The sequence below is a fragment of the Bacillus rossius genome (assembly GCF_032445375.1).
Source record: "Bacillus rossius redtenbacheri isolate Brsri chromosome 4 unlocalized genomic scaffold, Brsri_v3 Brsri_v3_scf4_2, whole genome shotgun sequence".
NCBI classification, from domain to species: domain Eukaryota; kingdom Metazoa; phylum Arthropoda; class Insecta; order Phasmatodea; family Bacillidae; genus Bacillus; species Bacillus rossius.
This window is the reverse complement of record NW_026962011.1, coordinates 36,441,212-36,452,879: the sequence shown is the minus strand read 5'-3', so window position 1 is coordinate 36,452,879 and position 11,668 is coordinate 36,441,212. Positions and strand designations below refer to the sequence as shown.

The 11,668-nt window shown below is 44.7% G+C and overlaps 1 protein-coding gene across 1 annotated transcript; it reads right to left on the bottom strand.

Moving 5' to 3' along the window:
- Positions 1-8,626: 8,626 nt before the first annotated feature.
- LOC134542442 (UPF0728 protein C10orf53 homolog) lies at positions 8,627-10,681 on the bottom strand. The gene is made up of 2 exons (XM_063386689.1): positions 10,530-10,681; positions 8,627-9,378 (listed from the first exon to the last, which is right to left on the bottom strand). Exons 1-2 carry the CDS (start codon positions 10,621-10,623, stop codon positions 9,107-9,109), a joined length of 366 nt encoding a protein of 121 aa, XP_063242759.1. The 5' UTR covers positions 10,624-10,681; the 3' UTR covers positions 8,627-9,106.
- Between the last annotated feature and the right edge of the window lie 987 nt (positions 10,682-11,668).

Here is an 11,668-nt window from a genome sequence, read left to right as displayed (position 1 = left end):
GATGGAGGACGTGACGATATGTGCAACTGTTTTTTTTTTTTAATTTTGTATTAAAAATTTATTTATGTACTTATTTATAAATTTTAATTGTTTTCATTAAAATCGGATATTAAATAAAGATTTCCAAGATGGTGAACATATCATACTCGCTGACGATATATATACCTTGACTTAAGTGGTAGGTGGTCAGTCTGCTGGCGGCTTCCGTGGAGGAAGATTCTGTCGCCATCATCTTTTTTGACCTCGCGGGGTTTGAACCGACGACTTAGAGCTCCATGGCGTAAGTGTAGATTTAATATTTTAAATATTTTTTATTAAATTTGATTATTTAATTTTTTTATAAATTTTAAAATTTTTACCGATTTTCTAACATAAAAATTACGAATTTTCAAGATGGCGGCCGTAACGGAAATTGCAACGGTGACGTCATTACCCATGATGACGTCAGAGGCTCTATAGGAGTCTGTATACATGGATGCTTAAGCCTATATATGGACAATTTTAGCCGCTGGTGTTTTTATGGACAAAAAACGGGACATTTTCCCTCGAAACGGGAATTTTTCTCTCGAAAAGAAAATTTTTATTTTTTTTATTTTTTTAAGATTTTTAAACGGAATTTTAAAAAAAAATAGAAATTTTGGCAAATTTTGAGGATTTTTGGGTAAATTTTGTAGGTCAAAGGTCACGGTCAAAGTCAATGGTCAAGGTCAAGGCCATCCAAGATGGCCGCCGTGACGTCACAATCCAATATGGCGGACAGGTACCCGGCACCACGCGCCAGCGCCAGTCCCCGGACCGTCATTTACATACTACTTTCGCTTATTGCAAGCCTGTAGGCCAAGCATTAGCAGTGTACAGCCTGCAAGCACCCTTTCCAGAGATAATGATTACCGAAGAACGTTAATTTCAACATTCTCCACACAGCGCGCCTGGATTGTTGCGCTACACTGGGGCAGTGTATAAATTGCTCGCTGTGCGAGTTAGTAACTCGACGCCGTATTTACGGGCGCAGGTTTCTGACTTACCTTTAATACGGAGTGTACTCGCGCAGCCTCGGGAGTCGGTAACACGAGAGCTAAAAGACGGCTCGACGCACACCGAGAAAGATGAAAATCTTTTTCCTTGAGTCTTCTCACACTCACCCGAGTGCAGTTAAACTCGCAGCGCTAAGTTCAACACATCCGCCTTATTTGTATTTAAATCAACAGTACGAAATTAAGTATTTTGTTTGGGGATTTTTTTTATAATTCCTTCTTTATATTCGTTATTATTTTCAACTAGCTGCCCGACCCGGCTTCGCACGGCTATACTAATGGGAAAAAATTAAGCCACATCTCCAATTTACAGTAATGGTAAATTTAAAAAAATTCAGTAAAAATTTATTACAATGCTGTATAATGTACCTGAGAGAAAATGAATACCACCGATGGTTTCCCGACTCGTGCACGCAACGTACAACTGATGTACCCGTACTTCGCTACGGCAGTCTACAGGCAGATCACTCTTGCGCCGCTCATTATACATGCCCCTCTTTGTGGGTACGCCACTGCCACGTGATGCCCGTTGCCATGGAGACGCAAAAGGCATGAACAATGCAAAATCCTGTTCTCATGCAGACAAAGTACCCACTGTTGCCTGGTTTTAACCACCCATGGGATCTAATTTTCGGAAAATGTCATCCTGCGTAACATAAGGAACATTACTGTGAAGTTTCAAGTCTGTAAAATATATATACTTGTAAAAAAGGGCAATTTTTGATATTTAAAGTACCCGCAAAATTTCAACGGTGATGAGGACTGCACTAACAATGAAATAGTCGCTGCCATAGAGACGAATGAAGCATCAACAAAGCAACAGCCGTTGCCATGGTGATTTCCTACCAAAAACTGGAAATTTTGATATATTACGCCCCCGAAACTCCCCTTGGGATCAGATTTCCGCAGAATCCGTTCTTAGTGAGCGTCTACATCACTAAATGAGTAACTATGCTAAATTTCAAGTCAATCGGGTGTATAGTTTTAGAGATCTCGTGATGAATGAGTCATTGAGTTGTATTTCGCTTGTGTGTGTGTATATATATATATATATATATATATATATATATATATATATATATATATACAAATCCTTGTCAGAATTGTAACGGGAGAGGAAAATTAATGATGGTCCGAAAAATGAAAATTAATTATAAATAATAAAAATAATTCTAGTAAAAAATTAAACACAGAGAGAGTAAAGAAAACAATAGTTTAGGTTTGCGATTTAAAGTGATAAAAAGTATTTAAATACTAATTGAACTCTTATGAGGGTACTTATTGCTTCGTTGTTAATATCACACGGGTGTTTTTTACTTGTATGAGAAAATTAAGAATGATAAGGCATCTAGTGCGTGGCAACAATGTTAATAGGCAATAGGAAATAAACTTCTAGCGCCTGCGGCATTGTCAACACACACTTCGTACAGGTATTGCATGTTGTATCTAACCCCCTCCAACGCATTTGATTCTAAATTGGACTTTTAGTAAGGATCCCTAATGTTAATGATAATATAATATAGCCTATAGCCTTCCTCGATAAATGTACTATCCAACACTGAAAGAATTTTTCAAATCGGACCAGTGGTTCCTGAGATTAGCGCGTTCAAACAAACAAACAAACTCTTCAGCTTTATAATATTAGTATAGATGATGAAAAACTTCTTTCAGTGCACAAATAAACTGCAACTAAAAAGTAATTACGTTGTTTTGGATATATAAATGTTAATCAAGGTTTAAATGCAAATGAAAAACCATAACTAGTTTAAGAACTCCTTTTTCAGTACAATATTATACATATTAAGTTGCATTAGTAACTAGTCGTGTTTTCCGATGGGATTTCCCTCATTTAATCCCCTATTTAACCCCCTTAGACGATGAATTTTCAAAACTTCTTTCTTATTGTTCATCTACGTTATATAACGAACTCCTGCACAAGATTTCATACTTCCAGGCCCACCGGTTTAAGCTGTGCGTTGTCAGTCAGTGTTAAGATTTGTATTAATTATATTTTAGTTTAAATGTTTACAATAGTGGTTAAGTATGCATAACTTTTTTTTATTTGCACAATCAACAACGTATTTTTTCAGCGTCCCAGCTATGTATTTCATCCCCCTGAATACTCTGTTCCTGCAGGTCAAAGTGGCCTTGAAACTTTCACCAGCCTGAAGCGTTGGTGTCTGAATAAAGAATTTTTGCAGCAAGTCTTTCCGGCAAATGGAGGCGCGAGTAATAATTCAGCGACGGTGTCTTTTGTGCCGAGGGTCGCTGAATGCCGCGGCGGCTCTCGGCGAAACTGAGTTTCGGAAAGCAGCCCCTCGCGGTTGAATGGGGCGTCGCATTACTAATAGATGGCGCCGGTGCACGCCGCGGGATATCTTCCCCGGGGTCCCTGAGCTTCCCTCGCCGACCGGATCCGCGTTCCTTAAGCTACGTCCAGACATGCAACACCGTCCCGCAACCCAACATCGTGACACGTACACCGTGCGTGCATCATTCCTTAAGCTACGTCCAAACATGCAACACCGACCCGCAACCCAACATCGTGACACGTACACCGTGCGTGCAGCATTCCTTAAGCTACGTCCAAACATGCAACACCGACCCGCAACCCAACATCGTGACACGTACACCGTGCGTGCAGCATTCCTTAAGCTACGTCCAAACATGCAACACCTACCCGCAACCCAACATCGTGACACGTACACCGTGCGTGCAGCATTCCTTAAGCTACGTCCAAACATGCAACACCGACCCGCAACCCAACATCGTGACACGTACACCGTGCGTGCAGCATTCCTTAAGCTACGTCCAAACATGCAACACCGACCCGCAACCCAACATCGTGACACGTACACCGTGCGTGCAGCATTCCTTAAGCTACGTCCAAACATGCAACACCGACCCGCAACCCAACATCGTGACACGTACACCGTGCGTGCAACATTCCTTAAGCTACGTCCAAACATGCAACACCGACCCGCAACCCAACATCGTGACACGTACACCGTGCGTGCAGCATTCCTTAAGCTACGTCCAAACATGCAACACCGACCCGCAACCCAACATCGTGACACGTACACCGTGCGTGCAGCATTCCTTAAGCTACGTCCAAACATGCAACACCGACCCGCAACCCAACATCGTGACACGTACACCGTGCGTGCAGCATTCCTTAAGCTACGTCCAAACATGCAACACCGACCCGCAACCCAACATCGTGACACGTACACCGTGCGTGCAGCATTCCTTAAGCTACGTCCAAACATGCAACACCGACCCGCAACCCAACATCGTGACACGTACACCGTGCGTGCAGCATTCCTTAAGCTACGTCCAAACATGCAACACCGACCCGCAACCCAACATCGTGACACGTACACCGTGCGTGCAGCATTCCTTAAGCTACGTCCAAACATGCAACACCGACCCGCAACCCAACATCGTGACACGTACACCGTGCGTGCAGCATTCCTTAAGCTACGTCCAAACATGCAACACCGACCCGCAACCCAACATCGTGACACGTACACCGTGCGTGCAGCATTCCTTAAGCTACGTCCAAACATGCAACACCGACCCGCAACCCAACATCGTGACACGTACACCGTGCGTGCAGCATTCCTTAAGCTACGTCCAAACATGCAACACCGACCCGCAACCCAACATCGTGACACGTACACCTGCGTGCAACATTCCTTAAGCTACGTCCAAACATGCAACACCGACCCGCAACCCAACATCGTGACACGTACACCTGCGTGCAGCATTCCTTAAGCTACGTCCAAACATGCAACACCGACCCGCAACCCAACATCGTGACACGTACACCTGCGTGCAACATTCCTTAAGCTACGTCCAAACATGCAACACCGACCCGCAACCCAACATCGTGACACGTACACCTGCGTGCAACATTCCTTAAGCTACGTCCAAACATGCAACACCGACCCGCAACCCAACATCGTGACACGTACACCGTGCGTGCAGCATTCCTTAAGCTACGTCCAAACATGCAACACCGACCCGCAACCCAACATCGTGACACGTACACCTGCGTGCAACATTCCTTAAGCTACGTCCAAACATGCAACACCGACCCGCAACCCAACATCGTGACACGTACACCTGCGTGCAACATTCCTTAAGCTACGTCCAAACATGCAACACCGACCCGCAACCCAACATCGTGACACGTACACCGTGCGTGCAGCATTCCTTAAGCTACGTCCAAACATGCAACACCGACCCGCAACCCAACATCGTGACACGTACACCGTGCGTGCAGCATTCCTTAAGCTACGTCCAAACATGCAACACCGACCCGCAACCCAACATCGTGACACGTACACCGTGCGTGCAGCATTCCTTAAGCTACGTCCAAACATGCAACACCGACCCGCAACCCAACATCGTGACACGTACACCTGCGTGCAACATTCTTTAAGCTACGTCCAAACATGCAACACCGACCCGCAACCCAACATCGTGACACGTACACCTGCGTGCAGCATTCCTTAAGCTACGTCCAAACATGCAACACCGACCCGCAACCCAACATCGTGACACGTACACCTGCGTGCAACATTCCTTAAGCTACGTCCAAACATGCAACACCGACCCGCAACCCAACATCGTGACACGTACACCTGCGTGCAACATTCCTTAAGCTACGTCCAGACGTGCAACACCGACCCGCAACCCAACATCGTGACACGTACACCGTGCGTGCAGCATTCCTTAAGCTACGTCCAAACATGCAACACCGACCCGCAACCCAACATCGTGACACGTACACCGTGCGTGCAACATTCCTTAAGCTACGTCCAAACATGCAACACCGACAAATTGGGAATTAATAATAGTAAGTGAAAAGCTGCTTATTAAAATTAAAATTAAGGGTCGATCCCAGGAGGAGGTTGCACCCTGGAAACTTGTGACGTCGCAAACTATGTCTTGTAACTTTGCAAAACGTTGCCTTCAGATCAGAACTAGCGATGGGCTGGACAGTTATTTCGAATAACACGTTCCACTGTTTCAGTTCCTGAGTGGTAACAATTACTGAAACCATACAAACATTTTTTTTGTAGAAATAACAGATTTTGGTTGTATATCCCGTATAAATATGCTGTAGAATTTGTTGAGGGCGTGTCAACCCCTGATGGCATACTAACAGGCGTACTCCACAGCTTGGCCAGTTGTCTACCTCCGTGGTGTGGTCGTACAAGTGTTCCGCGTGACCGGGAGCTAGTTCCGGCGCGAGACTGCTAGTTATCCTTCTGGTTAGTTCCGGGCCTCAAATTCGGTTGGAGCTGCCGATTATTTACACCCCTCCGTGGGCCCACAAACGCTCACGAAGAAGGAGACTACAAGAAGAGTGTCGTTCCCGTCAGTCTACATGCCGTCAGCTGCCAGGATCCACGACCGTCTACGATGTCGGACTTCACTTAGTTTGAGCTCAGTCTTGGAGTCAACAAAGAAGTCGTGCAGTAGCGAACCAAAGTAACTCAACTCAACGACCAGCATATTCAACTCGCATCTGCAAGTTGCGACTCGCTGAGCGAGTAATTTTGCAAAACTCGGTTCATCGGAATTGGGAAGTGCTGTGTGCATACAGTACAACAAGGGGCCTGAAAACACTCGTCGGTGATGTGACATAATTTACTCGCCAAGCGAGTGATGAGGTAAGCAAGCTACTTGGTGTAAGAGGGGCGTATGTAATAAAGTGACAGCAATAATCTGCGATAAGGCAGGCTGGTCAAGGGCAGGTCGTTTCAGGACAGTATTATGAAACATTGACTACGAGTTATTACCAACGACCTGTGAGTGGTGATCCATGGGGAGGATTTACAATGTCGTCACCATGACATTCGAGCTGTGTTTGTTACGAGGCTATGTCACGGAAGTAAAACGTATTTGAAAAAGTCTGCCGAGAGGAGTCAAGGAGCGCTTGCTGTGGTTTAACAAAGGGCGTTTCACGGGGAGGGGGGAGGGCAACAAATTTACAGCATATTTATTGTACTCTTGCAAAACATTTTCTTGGCAACTGGTTTCCAATTTTTTTTTGTACTGTCATTTTGTTTTTTTATACTTTTTTCCGAAATTTCCCCGCTGTGCGCCACTGGGGACAAGACACGAGCCCATATACATCTAGGAGGATCTCATTGACAGCCATAACCGCGTTCTTATTGGCTCTTTGAATGTTTGCGTAGCGAATGAAATGCGGGCTGGAAATTTCCTAGTCTCGTACATTTTTCGCTGAAACTTTTAAATACGTAATGAGTAAGGGAACGCCAGTGGTGTCAATTAGTGATAAATTCCCCCGCACCCATTTTCCTTCCCTATCCTAGTCAGTGTGATATACTTGCACCTCTCCTTGTTTGAGGAGGGTGGTGAAACATTCAGACCTCTCCCTTCATCACCATAATCATGATAGTTGCCGTCGGGGTCTCGGCTTCTCTGGTCGATGATAACTCTTGGAAAAGGAGGGGGGTGTAGGGGGGATTTTCATCTTAAATTATCCAGCGGTATTCTCAGTGGACCCCTTTACCCCTCTCTCCTCCACTTCACTTCACAACCCAACCCTCTAGCCACGGCACGTTCTGACTCGCGTCGAGGCGAGGACGGAATAATTTAGATCGCAGACTTGACCCACTTCGTCGCGTCGGCCCGGGAACCTAATCTAGATCGGGCTTGCCTTCCGAGAGCGCGCGCAACTCCGCGAGCACGTGTGTGGGTGCTTCACGAGCGGTGGCATCGCCCGTGCGTATGGGGTTCACGGTAAAGCGCTCTCGGGATCAGTGTTCCAGCGTGATTCGACTCGAGCTATTCATGGGGAAATTTGAACTCGTGTAAGAGCGGTGCAAGTCTCAGAGTTGGAACCACGGGTCTTCCTATTTCCGTGATCCGGCGGACGGATAATGAATTGTAAAGAAATTTTGGTTACTGTTCAACATAATAATATCTGGTGCTATGCAATGCATTTTAAGTTTCATACTAATCAAAAAAAGCTTAAAAACCAACGTAGCAAAGAGGGACTACTTTACAGATTAATCGGGAATTAAAAGCGCCTTTTCATTTAATAGTTAAGCTACGTTTTTTTGGAATATTGTATGTTATTTTTTATTAGTAATGAAAAGTTCAGCGAAAGATTTATTCACGCCTTTACAGAACTCTTGTCTTAGATTTACATCGCAGAACTAGTTCAATAGACCTGGGCTACTGCGCATTTTTCATAATTTTCTTTCAACAACCTGAGCAGCCAACACACTTCAAAAACTGGTTTAGGCCATCACTTCACTCTTAAAACAATTTGGTAACGTTTCTAAACATGTAATGTAAATTATAAACCTCTACAACGGGCAAATATATCTTATATTAATCCATGATATCCCTACTCCTTTTCTTATTTAAGAAAACTTCAAATTCATATGAAATGTACATTTATTTTTATAGTAAATTTTCTATGAATTTTCATCACATGTTTAGGAACATTACTAACATCTCCCTTGCAACGTCAACCTTATCGGATTCAACTTGAACCATGTGTGCAGATGAAGCATGTTTAGCTTAATTTGAAGTGAAAAAAGAAATTTCACAAATTAATATCATTTAATCAGATACGGAGTCACTCCGCGAGGCTGAAGGCGCGTCAGAACACGCGGAGACGACGGTCCTCGAAGCACGGACCGACCTGCGACGCCAGCTCCAGCCACGCGAAGAAGTCGAGGACCTGGTGCGCGGCCTCGCCCCTCGCCGTTGGACCTCTAAGACGGGTCACTCCGCGAGGCTGAAGGCGCGTCATAACACGTGGAGGAGACGGTCCTCGAAACACGGGCCGACCTGCGACGCCAGCTCCAGCCGCGCGAAGAAGTCGAGGACCTGGTGCGAGGCATCGCCGTCGCCGTTGGACCTCCAAGACGGGTCACACCGCGAGGCTGAAGGCGCGTCGGAACACGTGGAGGAGACGGTCCTCGAAACACGGGCCGACCTGCGATGCCAGCTCCAGCCGCGCGAAGAAGTCGAGGACCTGGTGCGAGGCATCGCCGTCGCCGTTGGACCTCCGAGACGGGTCACTCCGCGAGGCTGAAGACGCGTCGGAACACGTGGAGGCGACGGTCGTCGAGGCACGGGCCGACCTGCGACGCCAGCTCCAGCCGCGCCAAGAAGTCGAGGACCTGGTGCGCGGCCCCGCGCGCCAGAGGGTCATCCTCGCCGTCGTTGTTGAACTGCAGGTAGCGGATGCCACACCGGAAAACGGAGTAGCCGTTGACGATGACCTCGACGCGCTCCAGGTCCGCCGACGGCTGCAAAGTCACGTCGCAGCCCGCCTTCGTCAGCTGCTCTGCAACCACCAGCCGTGAGATATAACCTAACCCATTTTCAGCTGATTTCGAAAGCTATAACTCAATGATATCGCGGATTCATTAATAGTCTTTAACCACATATACAACAGCTTTTAGTTTGATGATTGGATTTTATACAGTCTCGATATACATAAGAATACCTTGAAGTCAGCAATAAACAAGGAGTAAAAGTTTTTATACATCCTTGTGTAATTTATTGCAAAACCCTTAGCACTTTGATTGTATAAGGGCTAATAAGAACTCCGAAATGGATTACAAATATAACGTGAAAGTCCAACTTGAAGCGAAAATAATCCGCGAAGTAATATTGCCCTGGCCGTGTCTAGAGAATTTACTAGTTCGCGGTGTGTTTGACTACCACGCTAGAATCCACGGTCATGCAATATTCTTGATGGATTAAAAAATACTTGTTAATTGCATCCTGTGCATAATTCTGTCTTCCTCTTTGACACGAATGATGTCAAATTCACACACCCCAGAGCTTTTGGCCTTTTAGGTCTTCTACGGCGTGATACACAATCGATGTCTCCAATCACCCAAAGAGAAAAAAAAATTGGATTTTTTTAGGGTAGGCTATTGCTGTTTGTAAATCTTCCGCAAAATTTTAGGATATTCAACAGTGGCGTATCGTTGGTGTTACATCATTGATGTCCCAGACTCAGAGAGAGGCTCTATCACCATGGGTGGATATGAAGTCGTGGAGGATAGGTGCACTATAAAATGATCAAAGTTACCAGCAACAGAATGATAAGTACGTTTTATAATAAAAACCTGGTTTTATAGTATCAAAATTTCGTTCCTACAACGATACTATTTTCCTCATTTCGATGAAGGATCGATGACAGTGTGGCTACCGTGGAAAAGTGTCTTAGCAGTGCAAGCCAGTTTCCTGTGTTTTGGCAACTGCGAAAACTATTGCACGTTTCCGATGGGTATGTTTATTTTAGGGGGATCCATCTCCCCTCATGCCTCCTGTTTTTTTATCTTCAACCTCCCTTCTCAACCTTTCAGTTTCGCATCCCATCAACTTAATCTTCGCGGAATTCTTCAGGCTAGCCTTTCATCCCGCCACGAACCCGCCAGAGAACTGTGAGGAACCCGCTGGAACAAGTGGAACAGCTTCACATACCTTTGAGTCCTGATAGTCTTAAAGTTCTGTGCCTGATTATCCCGAACAGCTCGCAGGGACCGTAGTGTATTTCCACTGCGCGTCTGGCGGGCATCTCTGCTGTTTCGGAATCCACTGAGAATTTAGCTGCTGGTTTCCGGGTCAACCTGCCGCATTGTCGACTAAAGAAAGAGCTTGTGTTCCCCGCCGCGCGACAAGGGGGGCGTGGCTATCGGGGGAAACTCTAGCGGGGTCAGCGGCTGGCCACGTCTGGGTGATCACATGATAGACATGTACGACCTTTATTTCTGATGTGCAAACATCCTGACTCTCGGTGTACGGCATTCGGTAGTATTAATTTCGTGAAAATTGTACGGAAACCAATGAACGGTAATGCGACACGAGGATGTCGGACCCACGTGTAGCTAATTGAACCCTTATAAAGTCACTTTCGTAAACATTAGGGTACATGACAAACGTATTTGTGTGGCAAATGAAACTGTATGTATTGAAACTACCCAAGAATATCTTTGGTAAATTAAAATAGTCATAGTAATCTCAAGTTTTAAAATATAAATTCACCATATAATGGTTCATAAACCAACCACGGCACAAGTTACCACATGAGAACACATGAATTCTGGCGAGTACTGAAATGGAAATGTCATGAATCTATAAAATTATCAAAAATAATTCTACATGTATACCTACTACCAACATCTAAGCATCTAAGCAGCCTCACATTCAGAGATATTGAAATTGTATAATTTGCATATATCAAGGCTTTTGTATTCTGCGAACAATAATTAAGGGATATAATAAAGCCTTGCTCTTATTAAAGCAGTCTTCATAGAAGCTGGAAGATTAAAAATTATTTCTAAAAGAGTATACAAAGTGTAGAGTTGAGTGAATGGTTTCTTAGTGGAGCCTTGTTGCAATTATGGCAAGCTACAACCATTTTTTTTCTTCTGGACAGGTACGGCCAAGTTACCATGTAAGTGGAAAATGATAAGAATTAATTTTTACGATGCACTCGCTGGATAAAAATGGCTAAATACAAAAATTATTATACATATGGTTAAAAATCTAATACTTAAATCATATACTTTAGTAATTTATATTGAATAAATAATTTATAACATTTAATTTTGTGAATATTA

Excerpts from the sequence above, each read along its gene's own strand:
- LOC134542442 (XM_063386689.1), bottom strand. The coding sequence starts at position 10,623 with ATGCCCGCCAGACGCGCAGTGGAAATACACTACGGTCCCTGCGAGCTG. Across the intron at positions 9,379-10,529 it reads AAGACTATCAGGACTCAAAG|AGCAGCTGACGAAGGCGGGC; the intron begins GTATGTGAAGCT and ends TGGTGGTTGCAG.